At 37.3% G+C, this 19,100-nt stretch overlaps 1 protein-coding gene across 5 annotated transcripts in view; it reads left to right on the forward strand.

Annotated features, from left to right (window-relative positions):
* Positions 1-19,100, forward strand: part of HMGCLL1 (3-hydroxymethyl-3-methylglutaryl-CoA lyase like 1) — a 187,386-nt gene that overhangs the window by 84,124 nt on the left and 84,162 nt on the right. For all 5 annotated transcript variants that reach the window (XR_003521491.1, XM_027602637.1, XM_027602640.1 and 2 more), the window contains 2 exons: positions 2,938-3,001; positions 6,530-6,718. Coding sequence is in view for 4 of the 5 variants with exons in the window: in XM_027602637.1 (XP_027458438.1) it covers positions 2,938-3,001; positions 6,530-6,718 (253 nt within the window). In the remaining variant the exon portion in view is untranslated. The remainder of the gene's footprint in view (positions 1-2,937; positions 3,002-6,529; positions 6,719-19,100) is intronic.

The following is a 19,100-nucleotide window of genomic DNA, read 5'->3' on the forward strand; positions in this document are numbered from 1 at the left end:
AACAGAATCCTAAAGATAATAGAGAACAAATTACTATAAAATTGCTATAAAGGCATTACCATTAGATAGCAAAATTCTCATCAGCAAAACTGAGACCAGAGATAGTGAAATATGTTCAAAAAGGCAGAATAACTTAACTTAGAATTTTATACCTAGCCAAAGTATTATACATTAATTAAGGTGAAATAAAATCATTTGCTGACAAAATGGCCTGCAAAACTCAACCATTGGTGGAAAAAAGTACTGAAGGACATTAAGCCAGAAGTAAGAAACTGGATAAAAAAAAAGAAATGGAGAGGTTGTGGTTTGGGACTTCATCAGAGTAGAAACGATTTGAGATAGGTCTGTGAGAAATTTAACCACCAGTCAATCAAAAATAGATCAAAGGTTCTATGGCATAATAGTGAGGAGATTCTTAAGACTAGCTACTCTCAAATCTGTGTATTGTCCCCTTTTCTATGCAAGGGAATCAAGCAATCCAGGGGAGGTAGTATTGCTAATGGTTTAGTGGTTTTCAATTTTGACAAAATAATGGAGATTTAGAAATTATTTTGAAATATTAGTGGTTGAATTTCATTCCCTAAGTTTGTGATTTAATTGGTTTGGAGTGTGTCTTAACCATCAGGGTTTTGTTTTTTAAGCTCCCCAGGTGATTCTGTGTGGGCAAGTTTGAGAGCCACTCTAATAGATTGCTAGAGAAGAGCAGAAATCTAGACGTTGACTCTAGCCACTAGTCAAAGCAGATGATGTAAACTATTTTTATCATGGTAGAGACATTCTCACACTCATGAAAGTATTTCACTTATTACTAGCAGCAAGCTTTTTCTGTAAAGGACCAGACGGTAGTATTTTAGGTTTTGTGGGTCAAATGGTCTCTGTGTGACTCCTCACCTCTGCTCTTACAGTGCGGAAATAGCCATGGATAATAGGTAAACAGAAGGGCATGGCATTGTTCCAATAAAATTTTACTTGCAAAAGACTAATGAGCAGGATTTGGCCTGTGGGTCTTAGTTTGCCAACCTGTGCTTATAGAATATTAAAGTAAGTTAATGAACATAGTTGAGAATCCTTATGTTTGTGGAATCGGTGGAATATGAAAACCAGGCAAACCTGGAAAGGAATCAGGGAAAACGTGAGTGAATGAAAATGCACGTGGCCAACTTAAATTTAGGCACAAAGGGGTAGCTATGGCCAGATTAGTTGAGAATGCAGGAGAGGTTGGTTTTGGTTTGCTTTTATTGTTTTGCCCTTTTTTTTCCTCTATTTTTTCATATATATATATATGTGTGTGTGTGTGTGTGTGTGTGTGTGTATATATTTAGAGGGATGGCATGTAAATGCATGGCTTGGATTTTCTATTTAATCACAAATTTTCTATTTAAACCCATATTTTGGGTTTAGAATAAATGTGATTATACACACACACACACACACACACACACACACACACACACAGAAAATACATATTTATAATCACTGTATCTGCATTGAAAATGTTTGTTCTTTTTCAACCTTAGCCTCCTTTTCCAAGTGTTAGGTTTATGTAACATTTTCTTTCCAGTTGTCTTGATTAAATTTATACAGATTATTCAAACAAGATTAAATTATACTAATTATTAGAGCAGAGAAATGGATTTCCTCTCCAGCATAACTTTCAAATTTTAATTGAATTAACCTCTTAATTCCTTCTCTGTCTTCATCACTGCTTACCTGATTTAGTAAATTGCTTATTTATTTGAATCACAAAACACAACTTTTATTCACACTTTAATACTTTTGAAATTGGATTACATCTTTGGAATCAGTGAGTATGGATTAAATCATTGAATATATAGTTTACTTTTTCATTCCAAAATCTGTTATGAAATTCATAGTATATCTTATAATGGACAGCATCTTAGAATCATAGAAATAACGGTTTTATGGTTTGTCTTGTTTTGGCCTGTACCTTTCCTCTGGCAACCACTTCCAGAGTTCTCAAAGAGTTAACATTCCTGGAAAACTACTCTGATCTTGTCACTACATTACCTAATAACTTTGAGTGATCTCAAAGTTCAGACTCCTTGGCATGGCATTCAAGGGCCTTATTATCTAAAGCCTGTTATATTCTGGCTCAGAAAATTGGATCTCCAGCCTCATTTCCTACCACCCCCCTCTCTCTCATGTGAATTGCTTCATCCCTGACAATCAAACACATGATGCATTATTTTAATACAAGCGTTGTAAAATCTCTGAGGAAAGTTTAATAAAATGGGATTGGTGTTGAGCTGAAAATAGCTAAAACAGGCTTTTTCTAAAGCTTAATACTTAAGATGGAAAAGTATTATCATTTCAGGAAAGACTTGACTTTTTATATTAAATTGTTGAAGAAGCTTATGGAATATCTTTATTTGGAGTCTTTTAAATAGACTAGAAACTCTTCTGTTTGGGATGATTTAGGTATACCCACAGGAGATAAACAAGATGAACTTTGAGGTTGTGGCCAGGTTTAGAAGTTTTGGGGTGATTGACTATCTAAATGAGGCCAAAAGATCCAAATGGGAGTAAAAAGAAATTCAGTTAGTCATCTACATGCTATCTCTCTGATTCCAAAGACCTGGATATTTAATAATTGAATAAACTATGTAGTTCAGTGATATTTTCTGCTTTGAATGTTCATATATTGCTGTTGTATAAATAACTCCACAAGATAAACACATGTTATCTCATTCCCATCTGCCATCAAATAACATATCAAATTGTAATTACTAGATAAAAATGTGACTTCAATTGAAAATGTTCCAAAATTGTTTTTGTTTGTTCTGAGAATAATAATGAACTGGTGTAAAATACATTTTTGATTACTTTTTAGCTATTTCTTAATTTTTATAAAATGAAAATTAGGAAATGACTTATCCATCATCCATATATTTATATGATTCTGTATTTTGAATTTAGGTATGTGTCTTGTGCCCTGGGCTGTCCATATGAAGGAAACATCACACCACAAAAAGTGACAGAAGTAAGATACCCCTGGTTTTCTGGTTCTTGGTAAAATGATGTATATTATTTTAAAAAGTGGCCTATTTTCCTTACTGTATTTTGCGTCTGACAACAGAGTTGTCTTCCATGGGATGGAAGACAAGTTTGATTACTTAACTAATTGTTTCATTTTGACACTGCAGATGGATATATTGGCACAACTCTTCAAAGTTAAATAACCTTAGTCTTATCATTTGGGTGCTCAAAGGTGAAGGAATAAAAACACCTGTTTCATTTTTACATGGGTAGAATGCAGTGAGGGCCTTTCCACATTCCATCAGAATGTCAGGACAGTTTGTGCACACACACTTCAACTTCGCTTTGGTCGCTCAGGTAGGCTCCCTTAGAGTTTTTTCTGATACACTGCTTTTGCTGTACACTGTTTTTGTTCCTTTAAGATCCAAGAGCTCTTACTGCTGAGATTCAAGTTGCTTTTATTAGCAATTTTGTGGTGATAGATTATATTATATATAGATTAAAGACCTGCTTATTGAAGTTCATTTTCTACTTCCTGTTCCGGTTTATTAATTGATACCAATGAAGACAAAATATTCAGTCTTTGAGACTATATTAGGCTCTCAGAAACATTTGTATATGAACTATATGAATGTGCACCTGTTGTTAAGGCTGTTATTTTCATATATTTTGTGATGCGTTACCAAAGTAGTGTAGAGCATTGTTAGAAAATCAGAATTTACGCAGGATTAAACCTTCAGTTTGGCTAAAGCCATTCCTCTTTTGTGCTTTCATTTGAACTTTTGAAATTTACTGCAGATTTTTTTCAAATGAGTGTTGTCCCACAGTCTATTTTTAAGACCTTTACACAGAGAGGCAGATACACTATAAAATAAAGATTCTTCAGTGTTGTAGTCCTTCACCTGCATGGGACCCTTCTAAGACTTTATTAATTTGCATTCACAAATACATATTCTTTTCTTAAAATTTCCAAAATGATATAACTTCAGGCTCCACAAAAAACGAGGCTCCAACTCTTAACCCCCACCAAACCCCTTGCTTTTCTGCCTTTTGCCTTGTGGAGTCTCTGGATGTACCACCCACATCCTCAGCCTCTCCATGCCTGCCCCAGAATGCCTGAGGAGTTGTTGAAGAGAATCAGGCAGATCAGAAGCATTAGTTGATGACCAGCAACTTTAAATGAGCCTTCTGTACTCTTCTACTAGGTTTTGTGGCCGGCTCACTCTCTTACTGCCTGCAGTCAGCATTGCAAACTGTTCAGTCTGTTCAAGCTTCTAGTTCCTCTCATTTACTCCCCTGTATATTCAACTGGTTGGAATCCTTCCTGTTGACGCTTGAACACGTTCAAGTCTCTTCCATCTGAAAGCTTCCTTTCTTAATTAAGCATCCACATCTATTTACTGGTTACCTATTTTTATCCTTCTACATCTATTTTTTTTATTTTTTAAAGATTTTTATTTATTTGAGAGAGAGAAAGCACATGAGAGGGGAGAGGGTCGGAGGGAGAAGCAGACTCCCCGCTGAGTGGGGACCCCAATTCAGGACTTGATCCTGGGACTCCAGGATCATGACCTGAGCCGAAGGCAGTCGCTTAACCGACTGAAACTTCTTCAAAGGGCTGTCTACACTAGTGTTTATTTCCTCAGGTGCCACCAGCTCTTTATCATCCTCCAAGGTGACTTCTAGACCATTCACTTCACTGAAATCCCTCTTTGTAAGACCACCACTTAGCACTTGGGTTAAAAAATGCAAGATCATATTCACTACTCATCTTGACATCTTAGCAGAATTTGGGACTACTGACCACTTGTCCTTGATGACACCCTTGTTTCCTTAAACTCCCTTGATACCACACTTAGGGTTTTCATCCAACTGTGGCTAGGTTTCTCTTTTGAAACTTCATTGTCCTTTACCTGGCCATTAAGAAATTCCAGCATTTAATAGGCAGTAGGGAAGAATGAAAATTATGCCTTTTTTTGTTTTGTTTTAAATCCAAGTTTCCATCCAATAATAGTCTCCTACTTGGACTAGGGGGCCCTTCTGAGTGCCCTCCAACCTGTTTTCGGTATTGTTGATAGTGCCTTTCTGAAAGATTAATATTGCCACTACCCCAACAGTCTATTGTGGCTTTCTATTGCTCTTATGATAGAATCCTCAACCAAAATTCTCAGCTTGGCTTGTTTGCAAGGCTCTGCATGGTTTGTCCTACGCCCACCTCACCAGAATTATGTAGCTTCATTCCCCCTTGGTTTTTGCTTTCTTGCCACACCTACCCTTTGTATTTTTTTTTTCCTATCTGGAATGCCCTTTGCATTTTCTATTTCAGCTGTCTGGAACACGTTATATTCCACCTGAAACATTCTTAGTGTACCCTTCTTCTCACCCTCTTCAGCAAGTTAACGCCTACTTTATCTCAAGCTCTCACTTAGGCCCTTCCTACTTGATAGATGTAGGTCAATTTCCTTTGCTACATGCTCTTAGAATCCTGTTTCTTTGTTCCAAAATTCTTATTTTACTTGTATTTACACCTTCTTGAGTGGAATTGTTTGAGTTCAATCCTCAGTTGACAGCATCAACCATCTCAGGACTTATATGCTGATTATGTCCCAGCCCCTAAAGTAGTGCCTGCCAAAAAATTATGAGAAATACATAATAAATCAGTTATTTTTTTACATATGCCAGATATTGTGCAAAGTGATTTTTTATATATTCTCATTTCATTTTCATAACCAACATGTCCTTATTAACATCATCATTAATGCAATCTTTAAAAATTAATAAGACTTAGAAAATATGCTAATTGTTTTCTCTATTTTGTTATCTCTATTTTACAGGAAAGAGACTGAGGCTTAAAAAGGTTAATCTTCTACCCAGTAGCACATGACTAGCATGGGTGGAAGCTGAGATTTAAATCCAGGCTTGTCTGATTTCAGAACTCATGTCTTTGTTAACATAACATGCTGCCTTCTTGCAAACTCATATTGCTCTTTGAAAGCAACATTAGTTATCCATCATAAAGGGAACTTGCAGTTTACTTTGCACAAGTGCATCCATTTATAAGCCAGAAAAATTAAGTTAGAAATCTTACGTGATTCTGTCAATCACAAAACTACTTACTGACAGAGCTGGAACGAGTATTGATATCTCTTGACCTCTAATCTAATGCCTCGAGAAATACTACTTCCAAAGTAAATTTGTAATGCTCCTGTTTTGATAATAGGGTTGAGAAAGTAAGGCTCCCATAATTGAAATTGTAGCTTATAATTTCATAACCAAACTATGTAAATAGATAGTTATGATTCTAAGGCAAATTTGAATATTAGAAAAATATAGTAATGTCTTTAAAACCTTTATGTAATGCTTAGGACTTAATAAACAGGAAAAAGACCAGAAAACTAAAATAAATGTTTCCCATGGATACGTAACTGATCTTAGTTGTGACTTTTACTTCTGGATGATGTTTGCTAAGGAATAACAGGGTTTGAGACTGTCCATTTCCATTGTTTTACTAGCTCCTCACCTTTCCCAACAGGTATCTAAGAGATTGTATGGTATGGGCTGTTATGAGATCTCTCTGGGAGACACCATTGGAGTGGGAACTCCAGGAAGCATGAAGAGAATGTTGGAGAGTGTCATGAAAGAAATCCCACCTAGTGCTCTTGCCGTTCACTGCCATGACACATATGGACAAGCCTTAGCAAATATCCTTACGGCCCTTCAGGTATTTCGTATTATTTGTGTGTATGTGCAAAATGGGTATCCTTACTTATAAACATCAAGAGCATTAGTGGGATAATATTTATAAACTGCTATGAATATAGTGCTTAAACAGTGTCTACCACATGACAAGCACTCAGGAAACATCTGAAAATTACACATTTATTTTTAGGACAATGATGTCTCCTATTGCTGTTAATTTGATTTGATAAAATTTGTTCTTTTTTTTACTGTAGGGTAGTTGACATACAATATTAGTTTTAGGCAACATAGTAATTCAATAATTATGTATATTATGAAATGACCACCACAGTAAGTGTAGTTATTCTCTGTCACTTACAGCAATATTGACTATGTTCCACATGCTTGTCATGCTTATGACTTTTATAACTGGAAGTCTGTACTTTTTAATACCATTCGTCTATTTTACCCATTACCCCTACCCACCTCCCTTCTGGCAACCAAGTGTTTGTTCTCTGTATTTAGGAGTCTATTTGTTTGTTTGGTTTGGTTTTTAGATTCCACATATAAGAGAAATCATATAGCATTTGTCTTTCCCTGTCTGGCTTGTTTGCAGACCTGTATTATTATACATGAAGTATTTGTCTTTTCCATCTGGAAAACAACGTTCATGTTGTTGCAAATGGCAAGATTCCATTCCTTTTCGTGGCTGAATAATATTCCATTGTGTGTATATGTACCACATTTTCTTTCTCCTTTCATCTATTCATGGACACATAAATTGCTTTCATATCTTGGTTATTATAAATAATGCTGCCACAGAACAGATAGGTGCATGTATCTTTTTAAATTAGTGTTTTTGTTTTCTTCAGGTAAATGCCCAGAAGTTGAAATACTGAGTTGTATGGTATTTCTTTTTTTTCCCCCTTTAAATTTTTTTATTGTTTTGTTAATCACCATACATTACATCATTAGTTTCTGATGTGTTCCATGATTCACTGTTTGTGCATAACACCCAGTGCTATACGCAGAACATGCCCTCTTTAATACCCATCACGGGCTAACCCATCCCCCCACCCCCCCTCCCCTCTAGAACCCTCAGTTTGTTTTTCAGAGTCCATCATCTCTCATGGTTCGTCTCCCCCTCCGATTTATCCCCCTTCATTCTTCCCCTCCTGCTATCTTCTTTTTTTTTTTCTTAACATCTATTGCGTTATTTGTTTCAGAGGTACAGATCTGTGATTCAGCAGCCTTGCAAAATTCACAGCACTCACCATAGCACATACCCTCCCCAATGTCTATCACCCAGCCACCCCATCCCTCCCACTCCCCCACCACTCCAGCCACCCTCAGTTTATTTCCTGAGATTAAGAATTCCTCATATCAGTGAGATCATATGATACATGTCTTTCTCAATTGACTTATTTCACTCAGCATAACACCTCCTCCAGTTCCATCAACGTCGTTGCAAATGGCAAGATCTCCTTCTTTTTGATGGCTGCATAATATTCCATTGTGTATATATACCACATCTTCTTAATCCATTCATCTGTTGATGGACATCTTGGCTCTTTCTACAGTTTGGCTATTGTGGACATTGCTGCTATAAACATTGGGGTGCACGTACCCCTTCGGATCCCTACATTTGTATCTTTGTGGTAAATACCCAGTAGTGCAATTGCTGGATCGTAGGGTAGCTCTATTTTCAACTGTTTGAGGAACCTCCATACTGTTTTCCAGAGTGGTTGCACCAGCTTGCATTTCCACCAACAGTGTAGGAGGATTCCCCTTTCTCCACATCCCCGCCAACATCTGTTGTTCCCTGACTTGTTAATTTGAGCTGTTCTGACTGGTGTGAGGTGGTATCTCATTGAGGTTTTGATTTGGATTTCCCTGATGCTGAGCGATGTTGAGCACTTTTTCATGTGTCTGTTGGCCATTTGGATGTCTTCTTTGGAAAAATGTCTGTTCATGTCTTCTGCCCATTTCTTGACTGGATTATTTGTTCTTTGGGTGTTGAGTTTGATAAGTTCTTTATAGATTTTGGATGCTAGTCCTTTATCTGACTTCTAATTTTTTGAGGAAATTCCATACAGTTTTCCACAGTGGCTGCATCAATTTACATTTCCAACAACAGTATATGAGGGTTGCTTTTTCTCCACATCCTCACTAGCACTTGTTGTCTTTTTGATACTAGCCATTCTGACAGGTGTGAGCCAATATCTCATTGTGGTTGTGATTTGTATTTCCCTGATGATCACTCATACGGAGTATCTTTTCATGTGTCTGTTGGCCATCTGTATGTCTTCTTTAAAAAAACATGTCTATTCAGGTTCTCTTCCTATTTGTAATTGGATTTTTTTGGTGTTAAAGTGTGTTTAAGTTTTTAATATATTTTAGATGTTATCTCCTTATCTGATGCATCATTTGCAAATATCTTCTCCCATTCAGTAGGATGCCTTTTTGTTCTGTTGGTTTCCTTCACTGTGCCAAAGCTTTTTATGTTGGTGTAGTTCCAATAGTTTAATTACAGTTTTGTTCTCTGTGCCTGAGGAGATAAGTATAGAAAAATATTGCTAAGGCCAGTGTCTAAGAGATTACTGCCTATGTTTTATATTGAGTTTTATGGTGTCAGGTCTCATATTTATGTTTTTAATCCATTTTGAGTTTATTTGTGTGTATGGTGTAAAGATAGTGGCCCAGTTTCATTCTTTTGCATGTGGCTGTCCAGTTTTCCCAGCACCATTTATTAAACAGATGGTCTTTTCCCTCTTGTATATTCTTGACTTCTTTTATATATTCTGATGTCCTTTGTCATAGATGAATTGAGCATGAAATGGTGGGTTTATTTCTGGGTCCTCTATCCTGTTCTGATCTATGTGTCTTATTTTTGTGCCAGAGCCATGCTGGTTTAATTACTTTAGTTTTGTGATATATTTTGGAATCTGGGATTGTGATACCTCCAGCTTTGTTTTTCTTTCTCAAGATTGCTTTGGCTATTCAGGGTGCTATATACTTTAGCATTGTTGTTGTTATATAAAATTTTATTATATAAAATACTATATATTTTAGCATTGTTGTAGTTATGTGAAAAATGCTGTTGGTATTTTGATAAGGATTGCATTGAATCTTTAGATTATTATGGCTTATATGAACATTTTAATGATATTCTTCTAATCCATAAGCATGATATAGCTTTCCATTTCTTTTTGTCATCTTCAGTTTCTTTAATTAACATCTTACAAATTTCAAACTGCATGTCTTTCCTGCTTGGTTAAATTTATTCCTAGGCATTTTATTCTTACTGATGCAATTGTAAATGGGGTTGCTTACTTCATTTTTCTTTCTTCCTCTTTGTTATTACTGTATAGAAATGCAACGGATTTTTCTTTATTTTCTATCTTGCAACATTACTTAATTCATTTTGTAATGCTAACAGCATTTTGGTTCTAGTCTTTAGGGTCTTATATATAGTATGTCATTTGCAAATAGTGACAGTTTTACTTCTTCCATATCAATTTGGATTTTTTTTTTTGTCTGATTGTTGAAGCTAAGATTTTTAGTACTATGTTGAATAAAACTGGCAAGATTGGATATCCTTGTCTCATTCCTGATCTTAGTTGAAAAGTTTTCTGCTTTTTACCATCGAGTATGATATTAGCTGTGGGTTTGTCATATGTGGCCTTTACTATGTAGAGGAATGTTACCTTTAAGCCCACTTTTTTGAGAGTTTTTATTAAGTGATGTTGAATTTCATCAAGTGCTTTATCTGCATCTATTGAGATGATAAGATTTTTATTCCTCATTATGTTAATGTGGTATATCATGTATATTGATTTCTGGATATTGAATCATCCTTGCATCCCTGAAATAAATCCCACTTGATTATGGTGAATGATCCTTAATGTATAATTTATTTGGTTTGATAATATTTTGTTGAGGATTTTGCACCTATGTCCATCAGAGAAATTAGCCTCTTAGTAATTTTCTTTTTTAAAAGTGTTTTTATCTTTTTTTTGTTTCTTTGTTTGTTTTGTATCAGGGTAATGATGGTTTTGTAGAATGAATTAGGAAGCTTTCCTTCCTCTTTAATTTTTTTGGGATAGTTTGAGAAGGATAGATATTAATTCTTCTTTATATGTTTGGTAGAATTAACCTGTGAAGCCACCTGGTTATGGAATATTGTTTGTTGGGAATTTTTTTATTACTGATTCAATTTCATGGATAGTAATCAGTCTTTTCCAATTTCCCATTTTCCTTATTCAGTATAGGAAGAGTATATATTTCTAGGAATTTCTCCATTTCTTTTAGGATGTCCAAATGAGGGTGTATAATTTTTCATAGTAGTTTCTTATAATTCTTTGTATTTCTGTGGTGTTGGTTGTTATTTCTCCTCTTTTTTAAAAATTTTTTATTGTTATGTTAATCACCCGACATTACATCATTAGCTTTTGATGTAGTGTTCCATGATTTATTGTTTGTGCATAACACCCAGTGCTCCATGCAGAATGTGCCCTCTTTATACCCATCAATAGGCTAAACCATCCCCCCACCCCACCCCCTCTAGAACCCTCAGTTTGTTTTTCAGAGTTCATCGTCTCTCATGGTTCGTCTCCCCCTCCAACTTACTCCCCTTCATTCTCCCCCTCCTGCTATCTTCTTCTTCTTTTTTTTTCTTAACATATATTGCATTATTTGTTTCAGAGGTACAGATCTGTGATGCAACAGTCTTGCACAATTCACAGGGCTCACCATAGCACATACCCTCCCCAATGTCTATCACCCAGCCACACCATCCCTCCCACCCCCCACCACTCCAGCAACCCTCAGTTTGTTTCCTGAGATTAAGAATTCCTCATATCAGTGAGGTCATATGATACGTCTTTCTCTGATTGACTTATTTCACTCAGCATAACACCCTCCAGTTCCATCCATGTCATTGCAAATGGCAAGATCTGATTCCTTTTGATGGCTGCATAATATTCATTGTGTATATATACCACTTCTTTATCCATTCATCTGTCGATGGACATCTTGACTCTTTCCACAGTTTGGCTATTGTGGACATTGCTGCTATAAACATTGGGATGCACGTACCCCTTCGGATCCCTACATTTGTATCTTTGTGGTAAATACCCAGTAGTGCAATTGCTGGATCGTAGGGTAACTCTATTTTCAACTGTTTGAGGAACCTCCATACTGTTTTCCAGAGTGGTTGCACCAGCTTGCATTCCCACCAACAGTATAGGAGGGTTCCCCTTTCTCCACATCCCCGCCAACATCTGTTGTTTCCTGACTTGTTAATCTGAGCCATTCTGACTGGTGTGAGGTCGTATCTCACTGAGGTTTTGATTTGGATTTCCCTGATGCCGAGCGATGTTGAGCACTTTTTCATGTGTCTGTTGGCCATTTGGATGTCTTCTTTGGAAAAATGTCTGTTCATGTCTTCTGCCCATTTCTTGATTGGATTATTTGTTCTTTGGGTGTTCAGTATGATAAGTTCTTTATAGATTTTGGATACTAGCCCTTTATCTGATATATCATTTGCAAATATTTTCTCCCATTCTGTCAGTTGTCTTTTGGTTTTGTTGACTGTTTCTTTTGCTGTGCAAAAGCTTTTTATCTTGATGAAATCCCAATAGTTCATTTTGCCCTTGCTTCCCTTGCCTTTGGCGATGTTTCTAGGAAGAAGTTGCTGCAGCTGAGGTCGAAGAGATTGCTGTCTGTGTTCTCCTTTAGGATTTTGATGGACTCCTGTCTCACGTTTAGGTCTTTCAACCATTTGGAGTCTATTTTTGTGTGTGGTGTAAGGAAATGGTCCAGTGTCATTCTTCTGCATGTGGCTGTCCAATTTTCCCAACACCATTTGTTGAAGAGACTGTCTTTATTCCATTGGACATTCTTTCCTGCTTTGTCAAAGATTAGTTGACCGTAGAGTTGAGGGTCCATTTCTGGGCTCTCGATTCTGTTCCATTGATCTATGTGTCTGTTTTTGTGTCAGTACCATACTGTCTTGATGATGACAGCTTTGTAATAGAGCTGGAAGTCCGGAATTGTGATGCCGTCAGCTTTCCTTTGTTTTTTCAACATTCCTCTGGCTATTTGGGGTCTCTTCTGGTTCCATACAAATTTTAGGATTATTTGTTCCATTTCTTTGAAAAAAGTGGATGGTATTTTGATGGGGATTGCATTGAATGTGTAGACTGCTCTAGGTAGCATTGACATCTTCACAATGTTTGTTCTTCCAATCCATGAGCATGAAACGTTTTTCCATTTCTTTGTGTCTTCTTCAATTTCTTTCATGAGTATTTTATAGTTTTCTGAGTACAGATCCTTTGCCTCCTTGGTTAAATTTATTCCTAGGTATCCAATGGTTTTGGGTGCAATTGTAAATGGGATCGACTCCTTAATTTGTCTCTCTTCTGTCTTGTTGTTGGTGTATAGGAATGCCACTCATTTCTGTGCACTGATTTTATATCCTGCTACTTTACTGAATTCCTGTATGAGTTCTAGCAGTTTTGGGGTGGAGTCTTTTCGGTTTTCCACATGAAGTATCATATCATCTGCAAAGAGTGAGAGTTTGACTTCTTCTTTGCCGATTTGGATGCCTTTGATTTCTTTTTGTTGTCTGATTGCTGTGGCTAGGACTTCAAATACTATGTTGAATAGCAGTGGTGATAGTGGACATCCCTGCCGCGTTCCTGACCTTAGGGGAAAAGCTCTCAGCTTTTCCCCATTGAGAATGATATTCGCTGTAGGTTTTTCATACATAGATGGCTTTTATGATATTGAGGTATGTACCCTCTATCCCTATACTCTGAAGAGTTTTGATCAAGAAAGGATGCTGTACTTTGTCAAATGCCTTTTCTGCATCTATTGAGAGGATCATATGATTCTTGTTCTTTCTTTTGTTAATGTATTGTATCACGTTGATTGATTTGTGGATGTTGAACCAACCTTGCAGCCCAGGGATAAATCCCACTTGGTCATGGTGAATAATCCTTTTAATGTACTGTTGGATCCTATTGGCTAGTATTTTGGTGAGAATTTTTGCATCCATGTTCATCAAGGATATTGGTCTGTAATTCTCCTTTTTGATGGAGTCTTTGTCTGGTTTTGGGATCAAGGTAATGGTGGCCTCATAAAACGAGTTTGGAAGTTTTCCTTCCATTTCTATTTTTTGGAACAGTTTCAGGAGAATAGGTATTAATTCTTCTTTAAATGTTTGTTAGAATTCCCCTGGGAAGCCATCTGGCCCTGGGCTTTTGTTTGTTGGGAGATTTTTGATGACTGCTTCAATTTCCTTAGTGGTTATAGGTCTGTTCAGGTTTTCTATTTCTTCCTGGTTCAATTTTGGTAGTTCATACATTTCTAGGAATGCATCCATTTCTTCCAGGTTATCTAATTTGCTGGCATAGAGTTGCTCATAGTATGTTCTTATAATTGTTTGTATTTCTTTGGTGTTGGTTGTGATCTCTCCTCTTTCATTCATGATTTTGTTGATTTGGGTCATTTCTCTTTTCTTTTTGATAAGTCTGGCCAGGGATTTATCAATCTTGTTAATTCTTTCAAAGAACCATCTTCTAGTTTCATTGATCTGTTCTACTGTTCTTTTGGTTTCTATTTCATTGATTTCTGCTCTGATCTTTATGATTTCTCTACTCCTGCTGGGTTTAGGTTTTATTTGCTGTTTTTTCTCTAGCTCCTTTACGTGTAGGGTTAAGTTGTGTATTTGAGACCTTTCTTGTTTCTTCAGAAAGGCTTGTATTGCTATATACTTTCCTCTTAGGACTGCCTTTGCTGTAACCCAAAGATTTTGAACAGTTGTGTTTTCATTTTCATTGGTTTCCATGAATTTTTTTAATTCTTCTTTAATTTCCTGGTTGACCCATGCATTCTTTAGTAGGATGCTCTTTAGCCTCCATGTATTTGAGTTCTTTCTGACTTTCCTCTTGTGATTGAGTTCTAGTTTCAAAGCATTATGGTCCGAAAATATGCAGGGATTAATCCCAATCTTTTGGTACCATTTGAGACCTGATTTGTGACCTAGGATGTGATCAATTCTGGAGAATGTTCCATGGGCACTTGAGAAGAATGTGTATTCCGTTGCTTTGGGATGGAATGTTCTGAATATATCTGTGAATTCCATTTGGTCCAGTGTTTCATTTAAAGTCTTTATTTCCTTGTTGATCTTTTGCTTTGATGATCTGTCCATTACAGTCAGGGGCATGTTAAAGTTCCCCACTATTACTGTATTGTTGTCAATGTGTTTCTTTGATTTTGTTATTAATTTCCTTATATAATTGGCTGCTCCCATGTTAGGGGCATCGATATTTACAATTGTTAGATCTTCTTGTTGGATAGACCCTTTAAGTAGGATATAGTGTCCTTCTTCATCTCTTATTACAGTCTTTGTTTTAAAATCTAATTTGTCTGATATAAGGATTGCCACCCCAGCTTTCTTTTGGTGTCCATTAGCATGGTAAATGGTTTTCCACCCCCTCACTTTCAATCTGGGGGTGTCTTTGGGTCTAAAATGAGTCTCTTGCAGACAGCATATTGATGGGTCTTGTTTTTTAATCCAATCTGATAGCCTGTGTCTTTTGATTGGGGCATTTAGCCCATTTACATTCAGAGTAACTATTGAAAGATATGAATTTAGTGCCATTGTATTGCCTGTAAGGTGACTGTGACTGTATATCGTCTGTGTTCCTTTCTGATCTATGCTGCTTTTAGGCTCTCTCTTTGCTTAGAGGACCCCTTTCAATATTTCTTGTAGGGGTGGTTTCATGTTTGCAAATTCCTTTAGTTTTTGTTTGTCCTGGAAGCTTTTTATCTCTCCTTCTATTTTCAATGACAGTCTAGCTGGATATAGTATTCTTGGCTGCATATTTTTCTCGTTTAGTGCTCTGAAGATATCATGCCAGTCCTTTCTGGCCTGCCAGGTCTCTGTGGATAGGTCTGTTGCCAATCTAATGTTTCTACCATTGTAGGTTACATATCTCTTCTCCTGAGCTGCTTTCAGGATTTTCTCTTTGTCTCTGAGACTCGTAAGTTTTACTATTAGATGTCGGGGTGTTGACCTATTATTATTGATTTTGAGAGGGGTTCTCTGTGCCTCCTGGATTTTGATGCCTGTTTCCTTCCCCACATTAGGGAAGTTCTCTGCTATAATTTGCTCCATTATACCTTCTGCCTCCTCTCTCTCTCTTCTTCTTCTGGGATCCCAATTATTCTAATATTGTTTTGTCTTATCGTATGGCTTATCTCTTGAATTCTGCCCTCGTGATCCTGTAGTTGTTTCGCTCTCTTTTTCTCTGCCTCTTTATTTTCCATCATTTGGTCTTCTATATTGCTGATTCTCTCTTCTGCCTCATTTATCCTAGCAGTTAGTGCCCCCATTTTTTATTGCACCTCATTAATAGCTTTTTTGATTTCGAGTTGGTTAGATTTTAGTTCTTTTATTTCTCCAGAAAGGGTTTCTCTAATAACTTCCACGCTTTTTTCAAGCCCAGCTAGTATCTTTAAAGTCAGGATTCTCAACTCTAGGTCCGACATCGCACTAATGTCTGTATTGAGTAGGTCCCTGGCAGAGGGTACTACCTCTTGTTCTTTTTGCTGAGGTGATTTTTTTCGCCTTGTCATTTTGTCCAGAGGAGAATAGATGAATGAGAGAACAAAATGCTAACAGGTTAACAACGTCCCCAGCACATATACTCTATACAAATCAGAAGAGAGCTGAAACCAGGGGAAAAGAAAGAGAAAGAAAGAAAAAAAAGAAGAAAAAGATAAAAACAAACAGAGCAAAAAAAAAAAAAAACAGAATATGCTCAAATATGATCAGGCTAGTGCATAGATCAGTGCCACACACTGGATTTTGGGCGTATTTGGTCTGTTAGAAGAAAGTGCCTCCTGAAATTTTAAAGGAAGAAAGACTTATATATATACAAAATAAGGGTTGATACAATGAAGGGATGGAAGATGACTGTAAAGATGAAAATTATAAAAGATTGTATAAAAGGAATTGATAAGAAGTTGTTTGAAAAAAAAAGATTTAAAAAAAAGGAGAGAATGTGATCAGGCAGGAGACTAGAACAAAGCCATACACCAGTGATTTAGGGTACATTTTGATCTGTTAGAAGAAACTGTATCTCAAAATTTTAAAGAGAGAACAACTTATATATATATGCCAAAAATAAGGGTAATTACTATGAAGGGATAAAATATGACTCTAAAAAAGAAAAATAAAAAATGTTTTTTTTAAAAAAAAGGGATAGATGAGATGTTGGTTAAAAAAGGGAAAAAGAAAAATTCAAAAAAAAAAACAGTTAAAAAATTAACTTTGAGAAACTAATGAATCATGGTAAAAAAGCCATGAATTCTATATGCAGTATTCCCCTTGCGCTGGAGTTCTCCCGTTCTCCTTGATCGGTAAACTTGGTCTTGGCTTGCTGGCTGTTCCTGCTGATCTTCTGGGGGATGGGCCTGTTGCCGTGGTTCCCAAATGTCTTTGCCGGAGGTGGAATTGCCCCGCCCTTGTCGGTCCGGGCTAAGCAATCTGCTCGGGTTTGCTCTCGGGAGCTTTTGTTCCCTGCAAGCTCTCGGTACAGCTTTGGAGGACCAGAGTGAAAATGGTGGCCTCCCAATCTCCACTTGGAGGAGCTGAGATCTCGGGGCCCTGCTCCTCAGTGCGCCCCCAGAGAAAAGCAGTCACTCCCGTGTCCCCGGTCTCCGGCCGCACTCCGTGCTCACCCGGCCTGTGACCGAGTGTTTCTATCTCTGGCTCCCGACCCCGTGTGGAGTCTCCAAACCCAGCAGATCCCTGCGGTGAGCTCCTGCACCGCTCCTCCCAGGGGAGGAAGGGGAGTCTTCCCGGATCTGCTGCTTGTTGGGTCCCTGCTGGAGGAGCAGTGGCCTGACTGTGCGGCGGATCACAGTTTATGGCCACCCCGAGCTGAGAGCCCGCGCCTCGGCTCGGTCTCTGCAGCCAGCTTCCCCGCTCGGATACCTAGGAGCTCTGCTGCACTCAGGCACCCCAGGTCTTTCTTGACCCCGAGGGTCCTGAGACCACACTGTCCTGCGAGGGTTCCACCCCCAGCTTAGCCACTGGAGCGATGTCCCTTAGCGGAGCCAACTTCTAAAAGTTCCGATTTTGTGCTCCACAGCTCTAGCACTTGCCAGAAGCGGCTGACGGAGGCCCCCTCCCCTGCTGTCTATCCTCCGAATATCGCCTCAGATTCACTTCTCCGCACGTTCTACCTTCCAGAAAGTGGTCGCTTTTCTGTTCAGAGTGTTGTTACTATTCTTATCTTCAATCTCCTGTTGAGTTCGTAGGTATTCAGAATGGTTTGATCCCTATTCAGCTGAATTCCTGAGACCAGACGAAATCCAGTCTCCTACTCCTCCGCCATCTTGCTCCGCCCCCCTATTTCTCCTCTTTCATTTCTGATTTTATTAATTTGTGTCCCCTCTCTTTTTTTTTTATCTTGATGAATCTGGCTGTCAATTTTGTTTACCTTTTCAAAGACCCTGATTTTAATTTTGATAATCTTTTCTACTCTATTTTTAGTCTCTATTTCATTTATTTCACTCTCATCTTTATTACTTCCTTTTACTAACTTTGGGCTTTGTTCTTTTTCTAGTTTCTTTAGGCATAACATTAGATTTTTTTTTTTTTTGAGATTTTTGTGGTTTCTTGAGATAGGCTTTTTTCCTCTCTCAACTTCCCTCTTAAAACTGCTTTTGCTATGTCCCAAAGATTTTGATCCAATGTGTTTCTGTCTTCAATTGTCCCCATGTATTTTTTGATTTGCTCTTTGATTTCTTTGGAGACCCAGTGGTTGTTTACTAGCATGTTGTTTGGCATCCACTTGTTTGTTTGTTTTTTTCTTGTAATTTATTTCTAATTTCATCCTGTCATGTTTGGAAAAGATCCTTGATATAATGTCAGTCTTGTTAAATTTATTGAGACATGTTTTGTGTCCTAACATGTGATCTCTTCTGGAGAATGTTCCATCTACACTTGAATGTGTATTCTACCATTTTTGGATGGAATTTCTGTATATATCTGTTAAGTCCATCCGGTCTAATATGTTGTTTAAAGCCAGCATTTCCTTATTGATTTTCTGTCTGGATGATCCACCCATTGATGTAAATGAGCTGTTCCATTTCCCTACTATTATTGTATTACTGTCAATTCCTCCCTTTATGTCTGTTAATATTTGTTCTATATATTTAGTTGCTCCTGTGGTTGGGTGCATAGATATTTACAATTGTTATATCCTGTTCTTGGATTGATTCCTTTATCATTATGTAATGTCCTTTTTGTCTCTTGTTATAATCTTTGTTCTAAAGTCTATTTTGTGTTACATAATATTGCTATCCTAGCTTTTTGTTTCCATTTGCATGGTATGTCTTCTCCATCC

This window comes from Zalophus californianus, chromosome 7 (assembly GCF_009762305.2).
Source record: "Zalophus californianus isolate mZalCal1 chromosome 7, mZalCal1.pri.v2, whole genome shotgun sequence".
Classification (NCBI taxonomy): domain Eukaryota; kingdom Metazoa; phylum Chordata; class Mammalia; order Carnivora; family Otariidae; genus Zalophus; species Zalophus californianus.